At 43.1% G+C, this 24424-nt stretch overlaps 1 protein-coding gene across 5 annotated transcripts in view; it reads right to left on the bottom strand.

Moving 5' to 3' along the window:
* The window catches only part of CELSR1 (cadherin EGF LAG seven-pass G-type receptor 1), a 184989-nt gene extending 161981 nt beyond the window's left edge, over positions 1–23008 (bottom strand). For 4 of the 5 annotated variants that reach the window (XM_044423374.1, XM_044423376.1, XM_044423377.1 and 1 more), the window contains exon 1: positions 18510–21761. In XM_044423374.1, coding sequence (XP_044279309.1) covers positions 18510–21660 — 3151 coding nt within the window. In that variant the 5' untranslated portion in view covers positions 21661–21761. Of the gene's footprint in view, positions 1–18509 lie in introns of all 5 variants that reach the window. The other variant, XM_044423373.1, reaches the window with a different exon arrangement.
* Between the last annotated feature and the right edge of the window lie 1416 nt (positions 23009–24424).

Below are 24424 nucleotides of genomic sequence, written 5' to 3'. Positions count from 1 at the left end.
CCTTTCTTTTTTCATTCCTCCCTTCTCACTGTAGCTGCCAGAGCCTGAACACCTCTTCCAAGTGAAAACCCAGAAGAGTTTTGTTTTTCCATAGAATAATATGGAAGCCCATTTCTCATACTCTGTTATCACTTTTCTGATTTCATTCCTGCTCTTGTTTTACCCTCTCATCCCACAGCTGCAACTTCAAGGAAGGGGAAACCTAAGTTGGAACTTTCTTGCTCTTCCCATTTACTATGGAAAGCTTCATGGTGGCTACTTTACCGGAGGTTTAAGCTCCACCACCAGGGAGGATAAGAAATGGGAGTGATGGGGCATTGCAAAAAGGAAAATAGAAGCTGTGAATCTGCTGGATCCAACATCTCTGAGTTGCTGTCCCTGCACCCTTGAGAAGGAAGGACTCAGAGATCGATCTAGCAGAAAATGGCATTTTGGGGAGCAGAGAGGTGAAAACCCCCTCCATTGCTTTTCTCATTTAAATAGGATTCTCAGGAATCTTCCATTTCAGAGGCTTCTACCACTAGAGAAGTCTTTTAGGATTGTCATCTCAGCTGTTGACCATTTTGCCAATCCAATTCTACGTCATGGCTTCTACACTGAACCCTGTCTAGAGCTTCCAATAAGCCTTGTAGTACATCTTAGCTGAACATTAGAAGAGGACTATGTGGGAGGTTCATTATGAGCTGAGTCCAAGAAGCAGTCACAGGGCAACAGAAGTGGTTTTCAGAACATGTATTCCTTAGAAGCAATTCAGGACACCCTTGCTTTTTATGATCTATTTGACTAACTTTAATATGAAGCAATCAGAAATGTTAACTTAAACAAGGTTCTTCACATTCCTTCTTTGTTCATTGGCCCATTTCTCCTCAAGCTTATAGATTTAAAAAGGTATTATCTATGGTTTTGTAATATGAATATCCTTTTTTCCTCCCAGATAATGATGCTGATATAAAATCCCAGTGATGAAAAACACTGGGAAGGATTTTAGACAGGGAGTCAAGGTCAATGATTATGTTGACCTGACTTGGCCAGAGTATAAAAATGTACCACTGTATTCATTAGAATTTCAATTTTACATAGGAATCTTAACAAAAGAGCACAGTCTTCTGATAGACAAGCCTTTAACAGGTGCATGTCAATTATTTCCATCATTTGTATGCGAGGGAATTAAGTAGAGTATTGTTAAAGATAGAGTAAGATGTGGTAAACCTGCATATGTTTCCAGGCTAAAATATCTATCTTCTCAGTTTAAAATAGGAGAAACCTGCATTGTTTTTGTTAGTTGCGAAGTCACGTCCGACCCATCATGACTCCATGGACAACATTCCTCCAGGCCTTCCTGTCCTCCACCATCCCCCGGAGTCCACGTTAGCACATTGACTGCTTCAGTCATTCCATCTATCCACCACATCCTCTGCCGTCCCCTTCTTCTTTTGCTGTCAATTATTTCCAGCATTAGGGTCTTCTCCAGTGAGTCCTTCCTTCTCATTAGGTGGCCAAAGTATATGAGTTTCATCTTCAGTATCTGGCCTTCTAAAGAGCAGTCAGGGTTGATCTCCTCTAAGACTGACTGGTTTGATCTCCTTGCAGTCCAAAGGACTAGCAGGAGTCTTCTCCAGCACCACAATTCACAGGCCTCAATTCTTTGGCACTCAGCCTTCCTTATGAACATTCTGTTAATTTAAAATATTTATTATAACTGCCAATTATCATGATTACCAAAAATGCCTTGTCTTGACTACCTGCCAACCTGGCTTCTCCAGTTGGTAAGTCATAGCAAGCAAGTATGTATGGTGAGCGACACAGTTATTCAGATAGTCTAGTCTTAAACTGTTTAGGTCTTTGTACAAGCATCTCAAATTGCTCATGGAACAAAGGAAATGGGTGAAATTCACTCAGAGTACACCCCTGATGCCTGGCTATTGCATTTTATATTAAATGTTGCTTTCGACATGCCACCCTCCTGCTAAGCAGGTAACCATAACCTAAATGAAAGGTAATGGTGGCCAAATCTTTCTTTGCCAAGAGAAGGTACAGCAGCTGATACATCGTAAAAAGTTTGGTAAAGGCAATCCTGGGCACTGGTACCACCTGGCCTTCTGGGAATAGCACCAAATACAAGCCTCGGCTGCACACCTGCCTCTTAGAAGTTGTGCGTCATAAGCATGTGTCCCCCTCCCTCTTTTCTTCTCCAACAGACTCAAATGAGACATTAGAAACACAGCCTTTTTATGAAACAAATTACAAAACAGTATGAATCAAATTAGGGTTCTCTTTCAGAGGTGGAAGAAGGCTCTGCCTGTGTAAAGAGTTGAATCTAGACTGACACTTCCCCTCTTCCCTTGCCTTCAGAAAAGAATCTCACTTCCCACACGCACGGGGGGAGGGGGGTAGCTCCTGCTGCTCGAGGGTTAGAGACAGTGGGGCACTTCTCAATTAGCCTGCTCATTTTGCTTGTCATCTTCCTCTGTATTTCCCTCACTCAGTTCTGAATTGTCTCCCTCCTCTTCCAAGGTGGGCTGTGTCTTATTCTTCCTGAGAATCTTCATTTGGTGGACTGACGCTGCAAAGTCATCTGTCCTCTGCCTCCTCCTCCTGAGTTGGATAAGCCAATCTGAGCAGACTGTAACATGGAAGAGCTGGGCCTCCGCCTGACAAAGTGCAACACCATCCAGACCAGGTTTCTTTGTGATTCTGATTGGACCATCTACTGAACAACAGTGCCTCCATCTTGTCTAGACTGAACACAAAGGTGCTTCCTATGATCACCCATCCATAGGCATTATGTGGCAATTTCATCGTTCCCTCCTTAATGGAAGGAAAAAAGATGAAAAGAGCAAAGTGAAAACACAGGGGAGTTCCACGTGAATGATGATGATGATGGTGATGATGATCTACCATGAAATTCTGTGAATGAGCTAGGGCAACTGGATGATAAAAGCCTGGGAAAACCCTGTCTTCGTTCACCAAAATCCAATCCCCCAGTGCTCCTAGACTTCTACAATCTCCTTTGGCATCAGTTGAAAAGAGGTCGGATTAGGAAGAGGTGGAGCTGGCTGTCATCAGCACATTGAATGTTTATGTCTAAGAACTGAGTTTAAGAGTCTGGTTGTGCCTCTGTATTTATGCAGTGTTGGGAGAGGCCAAAATAGTGTCACACACTGGACAACAGAATTTCTGAAAGTGTATTTCCTAGTTATGCTACCTGAAATCCTTACATTGCAGGTACTAGAACCTGAACAAAAGATTTGTATGTACGAAGCATGTGCTTTCCTGCTGTATTACAGCTACCACCCAGTATAACTATACATTATAACAGGCATTGAAGAAGAGTGACAGAAAAAAGAAAGCATCTCCATCTGTCCACTCACAGCAAAGGGCAATTTGAAGAAGGTATTAGTGCAATGTAGACATTTTTCAGTCTCTATATTAATTTATTTAAAACATTTTTATGCCGCCCCCATCGCAACAAAGCCTCGGGGCGGCTCACAACAAGAACTCAACAAGAACTATTTGTTAGCTATCAAAAGGAACTATTAAAATATGATAAAGCATTCAAATCTTAAACACGTAAGATATGCTAGAAAATACAAAGAACTCTGTTTGATTAACATTCTTCAATTATTAACTATCTTGCTTTCCCAAAACGATCATGTTACCCTACAGTTTTAATGAAGCAGCTTTTCCAAAGCAGCTATTGGATTTTATTCTCACAGAGTGCAATCATCTTTGATAGTGAGATAGTAACACAGGTAGGCTGTTAAAGCAGGGAATCGGCAAGAATAATGAACTCCATGTCTTACTCTACTGTTGACCTATATTCCTGCCAAATGGGTGTTTAGTAACTCTTCAGTGCCTGATACCATGTTCAATGAAATATACAAATAGCTCTCCCTGAGATTGCAAGTGCAGCAAAAGTAGTATTTGCACAGTCAGTTTCACCCTGCCTGCTGCTCTGACTGCAGGGGAAAGAAAAGGGTTAAGTGTAAGTTGGCCAACCCTACTTTGAGGACAGCACTACCAAGGATGCCACGAACAAAACATGAGTGATAGAATACAGACCATGAGATTCAAGGACTTTTGATGCACTTAAACACACTAGCATCAATAGGTTTCAGCATGCTTATTCTTCACTCAACTATGGCATTTATCCAAGTTTGTATAAGATTATACATTTAGTATTTTCACCCCAAAAGCCATAATTCTTCTCTGTTGCCAGCAGTTCTCCTCCAGCAAAAGGCTGGGCTAACACTTCCTCAAATGACTGTAGTGCAAAGAAACTGGTTCCACAAACATTTGCACAAACAGAATCAACAAACTCTGTTTCAGGTTTCTGTTAAGAACTACTATTGCAGTTGAACTTAAGGGAGTTTTTTATGTTTTTCACCCTAAGTCTATATTTCAGGATGCATGGGTGGGTGTCTACTGGTTTGCTGTTATGCTTTTGATATGGACCTGCTTCCTAAAATGCCAACGGAATATATATGCTGCACATGTTTTTATGCACCTGACGTATAGCAAAACATCTTCCTTCTTCTTCATAGGTCATACATCATCTTCTAATGAGGCTTCTTTGCAGACATATACAGACATGCTCATCATGGTTCTGTATGTAATAATTAGGCATCAGGATGGATATTAAAATCAGGCACAGTTAGAGAGCTAGGCGTGGCATAACTTTCCTCAGTAAGCCATGAACTGGGTCTTTTGACAGTCACCGTCTAGCCGGGAATTACAGACAGAACAGCAGGAGCAAGGCAATCATTCACACCACATCAGAGGCAGGTGACACTATGTGTGTTGAAAGAATTACCTCCTCAAACAAAGTCATTGCTGCTAAACCATTACTGATAATAAAGAATTCGGATAATTTTATCTTATCTTGGCTCAAGAGTCCCACAGCTGATCTAGGAGCTGTGCATAAAGTCTCAAGGAGAGCTCCCTAAATTATTAATCAACATTTGCTCAAGAAACTCTGGCTATCAGATGTGAGCATGATATGCTTTAAGCAATCATACTTAACCTCATATGACTGCACTGTACCAAAGGAAACTCCAGCAAAACAAATATCCCCAACAAAATTAACAAACACTTGGTTATTCTACTCTAGGTTTTAAATCATACATGTATATATACCAGAGCAGTCTATTTATCTTGTACTATGTATTTTTAGATTATAAAAAGTCATTCGTGTCTCTTTCTGAAGTGCCCTATCTTTCGTTTTTTCATGTTTTTAAATAACAAAATTTCCTACTGGCAAGTGGGATTGCTTCAAAGCGAAGTGGGGGGCCCTAACTGCCCACACCTTGTTTCCTGCTGAATATCGCTGGGTCATAGATGGGACTCGGAGGCATTCCTAGGAAACAAAGATGACAGCTGCTTTAATCTGTAGTGTGTCCATTTAAGTTCTGGTGTCAGGGCAGTTTCTCAAATCACCAAAAGTACCCACAGGCCCCACTGTGTTGCCTACTGCAAATTAGTCTGTTGAATCTGTATGGACAAAAGAATTGTTATCTGGCCTGAGGTTTCTAAATTACTGATTTCATATTTTTCAGTGAGACTGTCATCACCTTGTCTTCAAATTACCAGCTGATTTGATACTCCTACCTAGGAGTAAGCCATTATATACAGAGTTATTTACTTACAAATAAATCTACAAGTGTGGATTTTAGTTACGTTTACACCTATGACATGGGGGAGGGGGTTACATACATATTCATTTTTGTAAATTGTGTATCAAAACCTTTTATCTTTAAAATAAAATTAAAAATTAAATATCCCAGGAACTAAAATATAATAATCAAGTGGATAGGATTTTTTCCTGAAAGAGATACTTTAACAATATTCAGAGTAAAAATCCATATCCTTCTACTGATAGAGAATGGCTATGGCATGGAAGTCTTACAATTATAAATTGCCCTTAATACACTCTACATATTATGAAATCAAGCCTGCAAATACCTACCTTTTAAACCATTATAAGTACTCCAACTATAAACCTGTTAATTTGAAGCATGATTATAAAGGAACACTTTGGCAACCACCAATGATACTACAGCTTACTTTCCCTTGAATCCTCCTACAAAATGAAAAGTTGACTGAAGTAGTCCCTTATTAATAGAATGAGGCAGTATGCCTTAAATGACACCTAAGTACTGAACCTTGTAAAAGCAAGATGCCTCACCATCAAATGAAATAACTAAACAAATCGTAGGGCCTTCAGTTCAGGTGTGAAAGAGGATTTAAGTTGGCAAACAAATTATCTGCCAAATGGCAAGGTCATCACATGCTATTAAATTATACTGTCAATAGCAGTGGGAGAGAGTGTAATTCTGTGATATGCTCCATTTGTAACAGAGATTTCTAAAAACTTAGGATAAGCTAGTGTTAAATGTTCACCTTCTGAATGAGGTTATGCCTAAAGCATCTACTTTAGAAAGTTTGTGTGCCCACATATTAGTCATTTCCCCTTAGAATCATTGCGCTTACTTGCTATTGAAGAAAAATTGCAGAACTTTTATTAAATGTATCAGCCAAGTATCATCAGAAGAAATGCTGGAAACGATGCATATTCCAGGAAACAAGCTGTAGCAAGAAGGTAAAGTACCAGTAGGCTAATCATTGTGACACCTCTACAACTAGAAAGAATGGCAAGGAAAAAAGTATTTGGTGTGTGTGTGTGTTTGTTTGTGTATGTGTTTAGCAGTTTAGTAGGGTGATTCTGAATAAAGGAATGAGACTTAGCCTATTTTATTACTACAAAAACTCCCATTGTGCATAAAATTAGGCAGAAAACTAACTCTGATGAGAAACAGACTTCTTTGGATTACCACTGCAGGATGGTGCAGAGGGCACTGCTACTAGCAATTGTTTGGGTTTGAGAGTAATGAGGATTATGATGAGATATATTTTTGACACAACATATTCCCAAAGCAACTTCAGTCGGTTTGCAACAAAACATTCTGTAACATACTCAAACAACTAGCAGATTAAATTAGGATAAAAGGCAGACTTCAATTTGCAGCAATGCAACAGAATGCCATTGAAAAGCATGCAAGTAAATTCAGGTGTAACCGGTTTGCTTAATAAAACTAATCCAATAAAAATCCACCTATGCTTGCAATATTACACAGAATAGTTTATGTTAGGACTAACCACTGTGAATCAATGATAGCAAAATTAACCTTGGTTACGAGCTGCAAGTAAAGAAGCGGGATTGCAAGCTGCTAGTGCAAAACTGCAGAACATTTTTCACGCCAGCCACAAGTCCAGCCACAGGAATTGTGAGAACAACTAAAGTCTGCATTTATTGGAGGAAAAATGGGAAGAAGCCTTGCTCCAGTAGAGAACTATACTACAGAGAGGCAGATCAACAGTTTTCCAGGTGTGGTGAACTACAACTTCCCCCATTAACAGAAACATGGCCACGATGAAACTATTATTGCAAAAATCTGCTTTGAAAATGCAATGCTGGTGGTAACTTTTCTGCATAACTCTAATCCCATGGTATGGATTTGCAATGTGTCCTAATAAAACACTCCTACTGAATTAATTGAAATAACATGGAGACTCAACTTTATCGAGAAATATTTGTCGTCAGTGGCATCACATATATTTCTACATCCACCACCAGGAAAGCTCTTTCAACCTGTCATTTAATTCTGTACTATTAAGACTGGCAGCAGCTTTCCACAGTTTCAGGCAGAGATGTTCTGAAGCCTCCTTTAATTGGACATGAGCCTGGAGGCCTTTTGTGTGCAGAACATGTGTTCTACCATGGAACCATCAGCTCTGAGTTGTCCCAAGAAACTAGAAGTGCCTACACATTCACCTTAATTTCTTCCACTCTCCTTAAAAATGGTTGTATCAATGTAACCAGACAGCAGCTATCAAACCCAAAACAGCCTGCCTTTAAGTGCTCCACTACCCACAAACCCAGGCAAGTAAAACATGCACACCCCCGCTAGCAAATTATTTTGGTTCAGCGGCTGCTGTATCTCTCTTTACTGTACTCCAGCTGCCAACCAGCTGCTCTTGGCTGTTTTTGAGCTCACTGGATGGATGGGTGTGTACACAAACTTCCTCTTTCCATTTGAGAATTATACACTACAGGAGGCAAGAAGAATGTCCATGCAGTCCATTCTGTTCACCTCTAATATATGGGGTATTAGAGTCTATTAGGCTTCTACTGGAAAGTTGGTTATGAAACAGGGTTTTCATGTATGACATTCATAAGCAGCGATAATTGATATCATCCAGGACCCCCCTAAAGATTCAGGAGATTGTTCCACCTCTGCTTCCTCCTTGGTTTGCCCTGTCGTCTGATCTACCAGTCCCAATGGGTATTGGCCACCACAGCTACCCTATTTTTACAAGTGGTAAATTTTCATGCTACCATAATGTATGCATAGAAGGTCTTTACTGTTACTGAAGGCTTCTCTTATTTCTGCTGCTGAAATATTTTGGAGATAGCCACCCAATTACAACTCAAATGATTACGAGTCCTATATTAGTAGTAAGGCTTGTCAAACACTGGTGAAAAAATGTTGGCTCTTTATCACTTGCTTTGTACACGATAAAATTCTGCATTTATGATTACACAAGTCAGCAGTGAGAGATCTAGCAGGCTTCCACTTTTCCTATCATTGCTGCTTGTCTCTCATAAGTGACAGAGAAAGTACTTCAGTATAACTTTACAATGTTAATTGTTAAAAGAGTCAACACCTGTTCATTTCCTTAGAGTCTGCAAACGGATTCTTAGCTTCACTCAGAGCAAGCTATATATATTATTAAAACTTTACAATTTTCAAGCAATGTTCTTGCCAAGAAATGTCGATCTCTACTTGACTGATTCATGGCTCAAATAAAATGCCTAACTAATAGTTAAAAGGAAAAACAGTTCTTTCTCAAACTGTTTCAGGCAATCAAGAAATCTGAGGAAGAATTAAAAAACACAATGCTTATCCTATGCATAAGCTGCTGCTGGCAGGGCAAGAGGAACAAAGGCATTTTTGCATCTCCATCCTCCATTTTCTAATTTTATTTCTAGCTGGGCCTCTGACAAATTCATGGCAGATAAGACAATCAGCATGAGGAGTTACTTACTTAAGAGACAAAACACCGATGTATACCAGTTGGTGGAGAATATGCGCAGGAGAGAGAACTAGCTAGATAAGTGCTATGAAGAGAGAAGGCTGGACTAGCTGAATCTTGGTCTAATCCACCACAGCATTTCCTACATTCCTATGTTTATATTCTTATGATGCAGATCATGTCCTCATTAACTTTTATTGTATTTTTTCAGATGAACCATTGATGAGGGAGATTACAAAGTCTGTCTCACTCAGGTTGCTTCTGCAAGATCTAGTCCTTCTCCATACCCACACCTGGTGATAATGACAGTCATTTTGATAGTATTACAAACTTCAATATGCACTTTGCAGAAATTATGTATCAGTCTTTTCCAGTATTAGAAATCCTTGGACTGAATGAATTGTTTTAAGGTGACATTACTTTCAATAACAGAAAACAGCCAAATTCAAATATCACGTGTGATCTGACTCTAACCCAAAACGGGGAACTGACTGAAATCCATGATTCTAATTCTAGTTTGGATAAAACTTGTTTTGACAAACCAGAATTTGGTTAAGATGTCATCCTTTCTCAATCCAGGATCTGGATAAGTAAATCATAACGTGTGAACATGAAAAACATACACACTGGTCTCAGTCAGGCCATAGTCTCTGGATGTAACAGGACAAAATAGGAAACTTTTACAGATTTTAGAAACTTCCATCAATCCTGTAATGGCTTTATTTTCATTGCTTCTCTGACCACATCTATGTTTTGATTGTTGGGGCATTTGTTTATTAGCACTCCCCCTGATAATTAAAACATTACTGAAAGATAAGAAATCTTTCAGATGGAAACACTGTGGATTAGTTCCATTTTATAAACAATTATTTAAACAAGGAAGGGTTTTACTATTATCCATCAAATTACTACTGCGGAGCTAAGTGGTGAAGCTATGATCAAAATATATTTCAAATACATTTGTTCAGTTCAACTGCAGTTTGCCTTAACCAAGAGGATATAGCAGGGGAAAATACCATTGATCTACTTTCTTGATAGAAGTGGAAACTGGATTTAATCCAGCTACCTGGAGTACTGAATTCCCAAGAAGGACAGGGCAGCAAAGCCAACACTATCATATAGAAACCATGGATAAGCAACCTGTGGCAATGATGGCCATATTCTTAATTTAACTTAACTATGGGTAGGACACTCAGAACGTTCCACAGGCTTGAATACCCTCTCCTCCTTTTCCCTGTGAAAATTTCCCACACGTTCTCTTTTGTGGGGCAAAATTAAACCTGTGCAAATGTTAACAGTAACCTGAGCAAACTTTAAGCAGGCTTAGCAACCCAGGATGTAACCCTGGTTTCAAAGTGCATTTTAAACTTGGTCATGGCTAGTGTCCATCCCAGCAGAGAGCTAGCATTGCACCATGGATAGAGAGAGAAGAATTTGCTAGCAATAGTGAAGGACCAAGGGACTTGAAGGACCACCTGCTCCCATATCTATCTACCCAGCCCCTAAGATCAGTTTTGGGGGCCTTCTAATAATCCTCCAGAGAGGTAAGAAGGATGACTAAAAGAAGAGGGGCCTTCTCAGTAGTTGCACCCCACCTGTGGAACAGCCTCTTGAAAGCAGCTTGCCTGGCGCCCTCAATACAATCTTTTCAGTGCCAAGCAAAAACAACTCTATTCTCTAGGTATTTTGATAATTGATTTCATCTTGACAGTTTTAACTCAACTGCCCCCAGCCATGTACTGTTTTGTTTTATTGTCTTTTCCTTGTTGTTGCCGTTAGTCGCAAAGTCGTGTCCGATCCATCGCGACCCCATGAACAACACTCCTCCAGGCCTTCCTGTCCTCCACCAAACCCCAGAGTCCACCTAAGCTCATGCTGACTGCTTCAGTGACTCCATCTAGCCACCTCATTCTCTGCCGTCCCCTTATTTTGTGCTCAATTGTTCCCAGCATTAGGGTCTTCTCCACTGAGTCCTTCCTTCCCTTTAGGTGGCCAAAGTATTTGAGTTTCATCTTCAGTATCTGGCCTTCTAAAGAGCAGTCAGGGTTGATCTCCTCTAGGACTGACTGGTTTGATCGCCTTGCAGTCCAAGGGACTCGCAGTCTTTTCCTTATTGTATTTTAACCATGTGTTTTCACTGTCATGTTATGATATGTTTTTATTTGATTGTAATCTGCTCAGAGGGCCTTTGGGCCAATTTAGCAGAAAATAAGTTTTATAAATACATAGACAGATAGACAGACAGACAGTAGGAGATGTACATAACAATGCAGAGCATGCTTTGTGTCTATAATAATAATAATAACAACAATAACAACATCAACTTTGGCTTGGATCCTAAGTTTTAGGAACAGTGCACTGCAGTGCTCTGCAACTCTGTGGACATCTCTAAGTGTTCAGTTCTGCACAGTGAGATGCAAGTGAAGAGAGAAAATCAGAAGAAATCAGAGAGCAACAGGTAGAAGTGACTTCCACATGCACAAGGGCACTGCTATTCCATTAGTTAGCTCATAGTATTCACTGTGCTTCAAATTGCTACTGTGCTTTGGGCCACTTTGTCAATTAAGTCTCAAACTATCCTTAAACTAACACTTGTACCATCATGGAGGTCCATCACATCCTGAAATTCATTCAGTACTTGTCAGAGATTATATTTACTAAATAGCAGATGATGGATTAGTGTGTCTTTCTATATGGAGGATATCATTATCTAGCTACCGTATCAAAAAAAAAAGTTATGCATGTTCAGCATAAAATATATCATGCACCCCAAAGGGTCCAATAATCCAGTAATTGTATGACCTGCAGGGGTATAACGGCAACAATGTTCCATGCTTATGGAATTCATTCCCCTAGCGGCACAGAGGAGGCTACTAGAACAGCTCACATTTTAATCCATCCTTTGTTGACACCTGAAGCCAGCGATTTATTTCTTGAGCAACAAGGCAACAGTGAAATAAAGAAACAAGTCCTTGCAAAATGAGGCAGAAATGTCAATCATAAAAGAACTGGTTGCTCTGCATAATTCTAACAAAACAAGCCTTCAGCACCTCTATGGGACCAAAGCCCATAATTTTTATGACTGAAATGGGAACAAGATCACTTACATAAAGCTTGAGTTCACAGCAGTTATACAGACTGTGTTCCAGACACAACCATATGATAGGTGGTTCCTATAGCTCTGGCATGACAAAGATCATATTCACAGGCAGACACACCTGCAGGGACATACTTCAATGCCCATGAAGCTTTTGCTGTCCTTGCACACAGGTCCTGGGTTTGCATCCTCCTGAAGCAATGACTATTTCGGAGTTCTCAAACTGCACAGCTCAACATTGATGTCAAATAATGCAATTTTTGGAATCTAAAATGTGGATGCTGCATTGTGTGCAAGTGAGTGTGTGTGTGTGTACGCGCGCGCGCAAGAGAGAAAGGCAGTGTGGAGGGGCAGGAAAAGAACAACCCAGGGGACAGTGGCTATAGGGGACAGGTAGAAAAAGGTTGGGGCCTGATTCAGACATTCTAGAGGAGTGAGAAGTCATCTCAGTCTAATATTAATCTATGTCTATAGAAGGTTTTAAAGATTTAACTGAGCTTTATCACACAACACAGCAGCCTTCAAGGAAAAATCCATGAAACTATGTTCCAACTAAAGCGACACTAAAGAGAAATTGTAAAGAAGTAGGTCTTTAGTTCAGGGCCATAGACAACTTTTCTATCTTCCACCCAAACAATTAAAGAGAATCGCTTGCATAAGAATGGTGTGGTATCAGAAAAAATAACTAATGCTCAATCCATTATAGAGTATGACCTAGGCTGCCTTCAATGTACACATACATATAGAATACATATTCTATACATACATATGTGTACATATAGAATATACACATACACAAATTATTATTTATTTATTGTTGTGAGCCACCCCGCGGCTTCGGCGAATGGGGCGGCATAGAAGCTTTCTAAATAAATAAATATTAGGCTCCATCTTTCTCTTAGAATAGTCTGCTACAGAAGATTCGGGGTAACCAGATCCAGTAGTTCTCAGCACATACATAAGCACTGCGTTTTCCTGAGTTCAGCACAGATTGGCCTTGCCAATCCGGCAGTGTTGCACATTCTATGCGCTGCTTCTCTGAAAGATATCACATGGTGACTAACCCAGCATTTTGTTTCCACGGTGGCAAAAAGGCTGCCTGTGAGAATCCCGCAGCTTGGACAAGAGCTTCATAGCACCCTACTGCTCATGTTCAATAGGCCTCTGGTACTGGAGGCAATATATCTCTCTTATGACCAGTAGCCACTAACAGTCTTATCCTCCATGAATTTGTTGAATCCCTTTTGAAGACATTCAAACTGATGCTACATCCTGCTGTAGGAAATTCCCTGATTTCACTATGCATTATGTGAAGGAGTTCTTTTAAACCTAGGATGGGCATCGTATGGTCCTTCAGGTGTCTTGTTATTCCTTATCAATGGCTACCTGATGAGAAGCACAAGTTATCCACTCCTGCTTTAATCTGTCTGGAATCTCTCATCATTTGGCTGTATAGGGTAATACCAAGTTCGAGTGTGCATTTTTTTCTCCCAATCACTTTCTGCACACTATGCATGAATTTATAGACCTCTTTTGTGTCCCCCTAATTTGCCCCCTAGATCCTTTTCTTGCTCACTGCCACAGTACAGGAAGTTAGGAAAATTGTATCAGCATGGAACACCTGACATGTACTTCTATTGAACTGTTTCTGCCATTTAAATGCCCATTTCCTCAGCTTGGGAAGACCTTTCAGTATCAATCGTGTTTGTTTAACTATCCTAAATAACTGTTTACCCATAACTCCAGATAGTTAACTAAATAGTTAATATCTCTCTTATTCTCTCCTTTTTTTCTTTAAGCAAATGTTTTCTCCCTGGAAGTTTGTCCTTATAATAACCAGGAGGAGGAAGGTGTGGAATTTGTTCTTCAGTTCTGTAATTTTGGACTATTGATTGCCCCTTTACTAGCTGGCCAACTAAGAGTAGGAGTTCAGTTTTATGTTAAATATTTGCTGACAGAAAATCCCATGGGTGTGGCCCAATTCATATCAGTGGCAGTGAGAACACAGGAAGGATTTAATGTTTTTTTTTTTTTGCGATTAGGCTATTTTATATAGGGGTATATCTTAGCTGATGATACCACAGCCAGTGTGGTATACTGGTTAAGGGCATGGGACTGGGACTCAGGCAATCTGGGTTGTAGTCTCCTCTCAGCCATGGAGCCAACTGGGTGACTTTGGGCCAGTCACTCAGCCCAGCCTACCTCACAGGGTTGTTGCTGTGAGGATAAGACTGAGAGCAGCAGGGGGAGAATGATGTAAGCCACTTTGAGTTCATAAGAAAAAAGCAGGCTGTACACCAAATAAATAAATACTATTATATTTTGCTTTGGATTCAAGATTACCTTGACTGATTTTATTTCTGATCTGTTGAGCAAAATAAATAATTGTGTTTTCCCAATTTTTAACAATGCTACTGCTTGGCCTTACAAGCAAAGCATAATTCATTTAAAATCAAGAAACAAAAATACAGGCAAAATATTACAGGAAAACGGAAGTTCAACTGCCTGCCAAACTTTAAAAAAAAGTTTTAACTTCACCCATATCTTCTGTTAGTGCATTCCTTATGAATTGTCTGCATCTTTAATTATTCTAATAATATGAGTCATAAGTAGATCTCTAATGGAAGCATTTTAGATATTTCTCTACCTTTTAGTATTGGGCACGTTTCAGCTTGACAAACCTTTAGATGCAGTGGCCAAAGAAAGTTTCATTCAGTTTATTAAGGTTATTCAGTTTTAGTATTACCTCATTTAACTAATGCTTTGGACAAAATATGTATCCCAGTTTGTTACTTTTACAGCTGCCCAACTGCTGATATTTAACATTTTCCAGCAATGTGCACTTAAAGTATACATTAAGGGTGGCATTAACTTGCTGCGGCCCAAGACTTGAAGTATGAGTAGCTAAATACTGCTAAAGCAGACCATCTTTCACTGAGCCAGCTGCGTAAGCAGGACAGTCACATTACAGAAACAGTAACATCACTATTTTTGCTATGACTACTCAGAAGTAAGTAACACTGTTTTCATTGGAACTTGCTCCTACAGCACTGCAGCCAAAAAATACTTTTGTGGGCATTTTGGTGCAATATCAGGGTAACATGATCTTATCCTTTTTACAAACCATGGAAGAGCACTGGCATATGTGATTATTACACTTTAATTTCACTTATGCCAGAAATGAATAAGTATTTCATTTAACGTTTTTCTTATGTACTGATTCCAACAGATATACATACAGCAAAAGGTAAATGTGTGGAACATATTCATAGAATGCAGACTGTATGGAATGTTTTGTAGAGTGATTGTCATGTTTGAAGCCACCTTTACGTTGGCCTAAATGAGGGGATTATTTATACTTAGGTCTGGATTAATGCGGTAAACCTATGGCTATGGGCATGAACTGGGGCACATCAGAGATAAAGCTGCACAAATTTATGTGGGACTTTAGCATGTTTCAGTTTCTTTGGATGATAATATGCACGACCTTTATGCCCATCCACTGGCATTTGCAGAATACTTTATAAAGAGCTCCTTCCTTGTATGTTCTGTCTTATTACCCCATGTGCCCTTGTCCAAAATTTCTTTCATGACTTGCTTTTTATCTTCTGACATAAAAAACGAACTACTGGTTGATTCAACTTGATGATGTCTGAATGCATCATCCATATGCATACCTTTGCAGGACCAAAGAATCAAGTAACTTATGCTATTATCTTTGAAAGTTGGAAACCCACGTGGAAGTAACATGCCTGTATATCTGTTGGAATCTGTACATAAGAAGTTACACATTAACCACAACTACTCACTCCAAAAGTTCTGCAGACAATCTACATCAGTTGTCCGATGCAACACAGAAATATTTTCAGTGATGGGTGTTAGCATCACTTTCACTAGTCCTGCAAACAGGACAGACTACATTGCTTTCTACCATAGCACACAGCTTTGACCTCAGTGTCACCAAGCGCTCCTCAGCCCTACATTCAAAGTAGGTGTTGACAGAATTAGACTAATTTGAGTAACATCTCAGAACAAAGCAGCCAAAGAGAAACACCTCCCCAAAACGTTATTACCCATTTCTCACAAAAGTGAAAAGACTATCTTGAGTGAAAAGCATCACTGACAAGATACTGTTCACAATGAGTCTCAAAAGGTCAACAAGAGTTGCAGCTGCTTGGAAGACCTGCAATAAAGACAGCAGACGGAGACTGCAAAAGGCTAGGCACTGCATTATTGATGCACAGTATGAGCCATGGGTATAAAGAATAGCTCCACAATCCAAAAGAAAAGCACAGCACAAGAAGCAAGTTCTTTTCTAGGGAGTGCTTTACTGAGTTGTGAAAAGAGCTGCTGCCAAATGTTGACAACTTGTATGCATATCACTCAAATCACAAAAATCATTTAAAGACAACAGGAGTTGTTCATGCAATAAATGCTCACTAACCATATATGAGGATTTATTTAGTCATACAATAATACTTAGTTATTTAAAAGCTTATGAACGGTCTTGCTGAATCAGACCAAAAGTCCGTTCTTCCAAAAGGAGCAACACCAGATGTACATGGGGAATTTGCAAACAAGGCATGATGGAGAGAACTAATATTTTAGAACTTCAGCTATTGGATAGTATAGAAATATAATTCACAATAATAATTTATCCCCAGTACTGCACTACAGTGTATGCCATATACATTAGCAAATAATGATTTATTTACTTTAATAGATCACTATATGAAAATATAAATTGCTAGGGGCAGAGGGCTAAATCTAGACTGGGACGAAAGCGAGATAGAAAGGTTAAACCTCCCAAACTCCAATGCCAGGGTTCCAATCCAGAGTTTTTTTAAAAAAGGAAGACATAGCTGCTAGCTTAATCTTTAAAGTAACATGCGCTTTTGCACTCAATCTCAAATAAAAGCGATGAAGTAGATCTATGAAAACTCATGGCAAAATAAATATCAGGCGATACAACCCAGAGTGAAGTATTTTTAAGTCACTTTGACATCAACAGATAAGTGTTGACTGAGGACATGAAAACAATGAGACTAAAATGTGCTTAATGCTGGTACAGATAATGTGTTTGCTTCTTTATGCTCTCAGACTGCTCCACTGGCCTTCATGATTACTTTTGCTTCAACAGACTAGCAAACATTTACTAGGAATTTTGTACCCCAGGATCAAGTACTCTGTCCAAGTAGTTCCAGAAATCCATTTAACTGGAATGTGAAGAACCCTCTTCTTTCTCTACTTTAGAGCTAGTTGTATGTTATTCTTCTAACAGCAACATAAGCCTAATCCTCACTAATAGAACAAATGCATTTAGATTCATTTCAACTAAGTAGAATCTGCTGTGTTAATCATCAAACAGGATGCTACGGAATTTGGCCTTGAAGTTTTATCCTCTTACCAGGATGTGTCTGGAAATAATGACAACAGATGTACAAAAGGTAATGACTCTTCCAATTCTTCTGCTTCTCGCTTGCTTTCCTATTACTATCACCACTATTATTAAGAACAACAACAAGCGTGTCTCTTCACATTTATGAATCTGAGGCCTAGAGTGCTCAGAATGAAAAAGAGTTCATTAATTGATATGGCAGGTATGTATATCACACATTGTTGTGATTTGAGGGCAGGATCCATCTATACAGCATATATCCAAATAGATACAGTTACCTAACAAGTGGTTATAGGAAATGACTCAACAAAGGGACTCATTCACTGCTGAGTCAACTCAAGCAAATGCTCTCGTACTGATAATTTAACTGTTCTTTTCCGTGCATCTTGATTTAGAAATGAATGAAAACTTTGGAAAACTCTACTGTTCACTGATGATCAGCATATGCACAACACTTCAGTCCTTTAAAGCTACCCAGCCACTCAGCAGCAAACTGACATATGCCATGTAAGTTCAATTATTTTCCTCTGGAGAGAGATTTTTCCAGATCACAATAGGATTAGCTGTATTTCAGTACAGCAACAATTAGGACTGTCTAGCCCTCCAGATATTGTTAGAATACATTTCCCAATATCTCTCATTATTAGCTATGCTGTCTAGGGCTCATGGGAGTGGCAATCCAATAATCTATGGCCACAGTCTCCTTACCCTAGCACTACAGAGTTAACGTCAGAACAAAGCACACAGCAGCTTTGAAAATCTCTGTTACTGCTGTCCAAAGCCTTCCAAAGTCTCAATTTTTGGAAATTAAAAATCAAAATACACCAAGATCACTTTTACTGGTGCCAAAACTTCAGGCCAACAAACCAAACTTTCACTCACCATTATCTATCATCACCAGCTCCAGAAACAATTCCTTACCTGAAACTGATACTTTCATGATAGCCTCAAGGGGTCTATTGTTGTCCAGGTCCCGGCTGAGCTTCAGTTCTCCAGTAGAGGAGTCCAAAAGCAGCAAGTTTAACTCATTGCCCTGGACAAAGGTGTAATCAAGTTGGTCAGATACATCAGGATCATGGGCAGGGATCTTGCCAATCACTCCAGAAGGGAAGCTATTAGACTTGTTTGTGACATAATTGTTGAACAGGATCTGGAAGTCAGGTAACACAGGTGGGTTGTCATTCTGATCCAGCAGGCGTATGTGCACAGTCGCTCGGCTCACAAGAGGGGCTGAGGTAGCTTGTACCACAATCACATACTCCGTCTGGCTCTCATAATCCAGATCCATCAGGGCTGTGAGATCGCCATTAAGAAGGTCAAGCTGGAAGACCTCAGGGATGTTGCCCTCCACAATCTGATACATGATCTGTGCATTTGTTCCCTCATCAGGATCTACAGCACTGATCCGGGCTACAATAGAACCAACAGGGCTGTTCTCTTCCACAAAGATGTCAAACTCATCTTGTTCAAAAACAGGTGGATTGTCATTGATGTCTAACACAGTAACCTGGATATCCACAGAGGCTTTTAGGGGTGGGCTGCCCCTGTCCACAGCAAAAGCCCTCAGGCTATAGACAGCCACGTTCTCACGGTCCAGCTTGCGCAGTGTCCGTATCACCCCTGAGGTGGCTTCAATGTAAAAATCTCCATCACCATCATCTCCACCCTGGAAGGTATAAAGGAGGCGGCCATTAGGGCCTGAGTCACGGTCAGTGGCAGACACTTGCAAGACGCTGGTGGAGAGTGGCACATCTTCAAAGACAGTGCCCTGATAACGGTCACGAAGGAAACGGGGCACATTGTCATTGGCATCCAGAATGAGGATCTCCACATAGGTTGTGTCAGATTTCTGAGGGATGCCATTGTCCTGTGCTGTGATGGCCAACGTGTAAGAGGCTTGGTCCTCATAGTCTAACTCCATCAAGGTAGTGATGGTTCCTGTGTCAGGGTCAATACGGAACTGAGGGATGCTGTCCTCCAGGATGTAAGTGATCCTAGCATTCTCCCCGGTATCCTCATCAGTGGCACTGATGGTGACAATGGATGTGCCAATGGGCTTGTCTTCACTAACACTCACCGTGTAATGGGAACTCTGGAAGACCGGTCGGTGAGTGTTGGCATCGGTGACATTGATAAAGACTTGGACAGTGTCAAACAGGGTTCCATCAGAAGCAGTGACCGTCAGCACATACTGCCTCTCCTGCTTGTAATCCAGGGGCAAGGCCAGAGTGATCAGCCCACCTGCACTCTGACTGGTGATAGCAAAGCGATTCCTTGTGTTGCCACTCGTGATCTGGTAGGTCACCACACTGTTGACATCCCTGTCCACTGCGGTCAGTGTCAAGACGCTGCTGCCCACTGCCGCATCCTCATTAAGCCTGAGTTGATAAACCTTTTCCGTGAAAGTAGGGCTGTTATCATTGACATCAAGGACGGTGATGGAGACACTGGCTGAGGAGGTCATGACAGGCACACCATGGTCCCTGGCCTCCACCCCAAAGTGGTAAACCTCTACAGATTCCCGGTCAAGCTCAGCTGACACAGTAATCCATCCAGTACTATTGTTGATCTGGAAAGGGAAACCTGTGTCCCCACCTGAGGAAATGAGAGCAGAAGGATGAGGCAGTTCGATGAGTTTGTATTCCAAGCGGGCGTTATCCCCAGAGTCAGCGTCTACTGCCTGAATGTGTAACACTGAGTACCCCAAGGGGACATTCTCTAGTACAGTGGCTTGAAAAGGGGTGCTTACAAAAATGGGGGCATTGTCATTTACATCTAACACTTGAATGGACACCATCCCGCTAGAATTGATCTGGGGAGGCCTTCCCCCATCCTGGGCCTTGATTCTCAGGGTGTATTCTCGAATAGCCTCATAGTCCAAGGGATTGATCAAGTCAATAGAGCCAGAGAAAGAATGGATGTAAAACTGGCCCTTGAGGTTGCCGCTCACAATGCTATAGTGTACCTGCGCATTGTTGCCATGATCTCGATCAGTGGCTTGCACCTGGAGCACCTGGCTGTTCACCGGGCTGTCCTCTGGGATTTGTACCAAGTAGCGTTTCTCACTGAACTGTGGGGAATTGTCATTTTCGTCTTCCACTGTGATATGCACGGTGACTGTGGCACTTCGGGGGCCTGGATCCTTCCCTTGGTCATTCGCTTCTACGACAAGGTGGTATTCTGAGACCTGTTCTCGGTCTACAGGGGCACAAGTCCTCACAACACCAGAGTGGGGGTCAATCTCAAAGACCCCCTCCCCAGCACCTGGTTCCAAGATTTGATAGAGCAAGTTAGCATTATCTGGGGCATCTTCATCTGTGGCACGAATCGTTAGCACCTCGTAACCCACCTCAAGATTCTCTCTAATGTTCTCTCGGTACTCCGGCTGCTCAAACACCGGGCCGTGGTCATTAGTGTCACTCACAGTCACGGTCAGAAAAGTGATGGCTGACCGATGCCGTGGAGAGCCATGGTCTGTTGCCGTCACTTGAAGCACATGGGTGTCCTTAGTCTCTCGATCCAGGCTACGAGCAGTGACCACTACTCCGGTCTCAGAGTTGATGGAGAAGTAATCATTGGAACGCTTGTCAAAAAAGGCCTCCATGGAATACGTCAGCCGACCTGCCTCCCCTTCGTCAGGGTCGTGGGCTTCCAGGGTGATGACCGGGGTGCCTGCAGGCTGGTTCTCAGCAATCGACACCTGGTAGTTGGGCAGCTTGAACTGTGGCGGGCTGTTCACACTCCTCCTCCTCCTCCTTTGGGGCCAAGGCTCCCAGCTGCCCTCACCCCTTGTCAAAAACCGTGGGGGGGCTGCCTCCCTGTTTCTAACTCCCTCCAGCTTATCCTTCCCTTCCTCACCACCCACCACCTGCTCCAGGTCCTCAAATCTGGGGCTCCCCAGCTCTATGATGATCTCCCTGTGGGTCCTCTTCAAACGGCAAAGAAGCTGCAGATGGCTGGTCCCTGAGAGCTGCTGGCAGCCGGCCCTTGCCTGCCCTCCTTCCTCCTGGCCCCCACAGCTCTCGGGGCTGCAGCTGAGGCACCTGCAGTGTGGAAAGCTTGTCCAGGTCATGAAGGCAGAGAGCAGGAGCTCCCCACTCGACCCCCCCGACTCCGGGGGCACCTGCTCCTTAGCAGGACAGCAGAGCAAGGAGGCCAAGTGCTGCCTCAGCGGAAGGCTCGGGAAGGCGGCAAGGCGAGCCTGCGCCCAGCGACTGCCGTTCTCTCCTCGGTGGGAGCCGTCGGGACAGCCGGGGCCTTGCAGGTGAGCCGCCAGGCGCAGCGAGAGGAGCGCGCCGCTGCCGGGGGCACGCAGGCGCAAGTGGAGCGGCAGCGGGCTGCGCACCAAGCCCGCGCACTCCACGGGCTTCGTCGACCTCAGCAGCTGCCCGTCGCCCGTCACCTCCACGGCGTCCCTCAGCTGGCGGGGCGTCCGAGACTCGTCCAGCTCGCAGAGCCACTCAGGCCCCAGGGAGAGGTCCAGCAGCAAGTCCCCGGGGCGGCCGCGGCCGGTGAGGTGCAGCTCCCAGCCCGCCGCCGCGGGCACCAGCAGCGCGAGCCACGACAGCCAGGCGGCCACCGGCAAGCGGAACAGCATCTCCGAGGCTTACGAGGCGAGGATGGCGGCCAGAGGGCTACACAATCCATCCAACCCCCTGAGCTGCTCATCCGGCCTCGTCCATGAGCGGCTGCGGAGCGAGGGAAGGAGTGGCTGGGCGCCCCGGCTCCTCCAGACGGCTTCGATGAGGTCCGAGCTGGGAAGGCGCGGCGTGTGCGGGGGGCGGAGAGGGGAAGTCACTTTGGCCCACCTGAAAAGTTTTGCACTCGCTTTGGTTGTGCGTGTGTTTAAAGTTCAAAATGGCTCCTCGCCGCCACCAAAGCCTGCTTCAGAGAGAACCTGTCCCTGGCCTCGGACGCGTCTCAGCCGGGATGGCGACTTCCCCACACGCGGCTCCCCAAAACTGACCTCTGGCTCGCCATCGCAGCTCTCCCAACTGCAGTTTGCCTCGCTCGCGGTGGGGCTGCACCAGTTGTTATTCAGACGCTTCGGACCGCGGCGGCAGCGAAAGAGAGGGCTGGCAGGGTCGCGTAGATTCACAGACGGCACCTCTGCCCCAGGAAACGCAGCTGCCCTTTTCCCCGCCGACAAAAAGCGCAGCGCCCCTTCTCCGCGGCCAGGCTTGCTTTCTTCCTCCTCCTCGCTCCGTGGGTTGGTGGCTCACCTTCAGCTCAGCCGTAGCGCTTGGATCAGGAATGCTGGCAGGCTCGCGGTCCGTGGCCCCCCTCGGCTCATCAGCGTGACGACTGGCTCCGCAAGCGCGGCGACGAAAAAGTGCGCCTCTTCTTCCCCTGCCGCGGAGAAGGCGACATGTGCGCGCTCCGCTGGGAACGCCGCGGCCGCGAAAGTTTTGCCGATCGGCTCACTCGCGGCCGTTTCCTGCAGCTGCTGCTCCCGCAGGCTTCCCCTCTCTCCCCGTCTCTCTCTTCCCTCCCCCCCGCCGCTGCTTCTTCTCTTTCATGTATTGTGGCTCCGCGGTGATTGAAAGGTGCTGCTTGTTAAAATCTCTATGGAGACCCCAGATCGGATCTCTAAACTGTCCCCGAGAGAGAAGCGGGCTTGCAGGCAGTGCCCGAGGCGGAGTTCCCTGCCTTTACGCACCGGCGGCAGCGACAACCTGCAAGCGCAACGGTGGCGGAAGGGGGGGGGGGGGGGGGGGTGGGGGGGGGGGGGGCGGGGGGGGAAAAAGAAATGGGGGGGGGGGGACCCACTGCACAACCATCAGGAAGCTCCCATGGGGAGAAAGAGGCGTGCTCGGGCTGTGGCTGGCCGTTTTGCCGCTGCTAGTCTGCAGCGCTCTCTACTGTTGGCGGGGCAGAAGTACAGGCAGAATCGGGGCTTTGAAGGCCGAGGGTTGGACTTAATGGACACTCAATTAAGCAGTATATACAAGGTCCGAAGACGTGGACAAATGGCGGGCAACTGTGTGCATGTTTAGACGGGAAAAAACGCCCTCCAGCTTCCAGCATTTTTCCTGTGCTTTTTTCCAAGTCTAAACTTGCGTAAGATTGTGCCCTAAGGTAACCAACAATAGTGTGGTGGAAAAGTTTGAAATGCAGGTACTCATCATGTCAACCACAGCTCCAAGGGACGTTTAAAATCCCAAGCAGGTGTGTCCATCCATATCAACAAACTAGTTTTTGGAGTTTTTAGGATCTCCACCAAGGCTTTTTTTAAAGCTAGTGGGTCCTAATTGCCCATTCAGAACCAAGACATCCCGCAAATACTTGGTTTACAATAGGGAACTTTTTTGTTTGTTTGTTTAAAGCTTTTATATACTGTCCGACTACTGCAGTCTTGGGATGGGCTACAATGAAAACAGAATAAAATGAAGCACAGTATCCAATAAGTCCTGTAAAATAAAACCCACATTAAAACCTAAACAACCTTAAAATAATGGGATTTTAGCCTGCCACCAAAAAAATACAAAGTCAGTGCCAGGCAGACTTCCCTGGGGAGAGCATTCCATAGAGGAAATAACTTTAATAGAACTTTATATTTTTGTTGGGAAATTTTATCCCTCCTGAACCCTCTTCCCAAAGCTATTGTGTGGATCACAGTTAAGCTCAGAGAGAATTCGGGGGTGGGGGTCAAGCAAAGTTTATTTCATATTTATACCATCCATTTTTAAACAAATATTTAAAGAATTAAAACTCATGCACAAACACACATAGTAACTGCAATTGAATCAATACAGAAGCATAGCAGTGGTGCAGAATAAAATGCAATATTAAAAATGAGGTTTAAAAGTTACACCGTTAAAATGCTAGGAGAGTAA

The sequence above is a fragment of the Varanus komodoensis genome, unplaced genomic scaffold (genome assembly GCF_004798865.1).
Source record: "Varanus komodoensis strain SLA01 unplaced genomic scaffold, ASM479886v1 scaffold13_3, whole genome shotgun sequence".
NCBI lineage: Eukaryota > Metazoa > Chordata > Lepidosauria > Squamata > Varanidae > Varanus > Varanus komodoensis.
The sequence above is the reverse complement of the archived record's forward strand: the minus strand, read 5'-3'. Positions and strand labels throughout refer to the sequence as shown.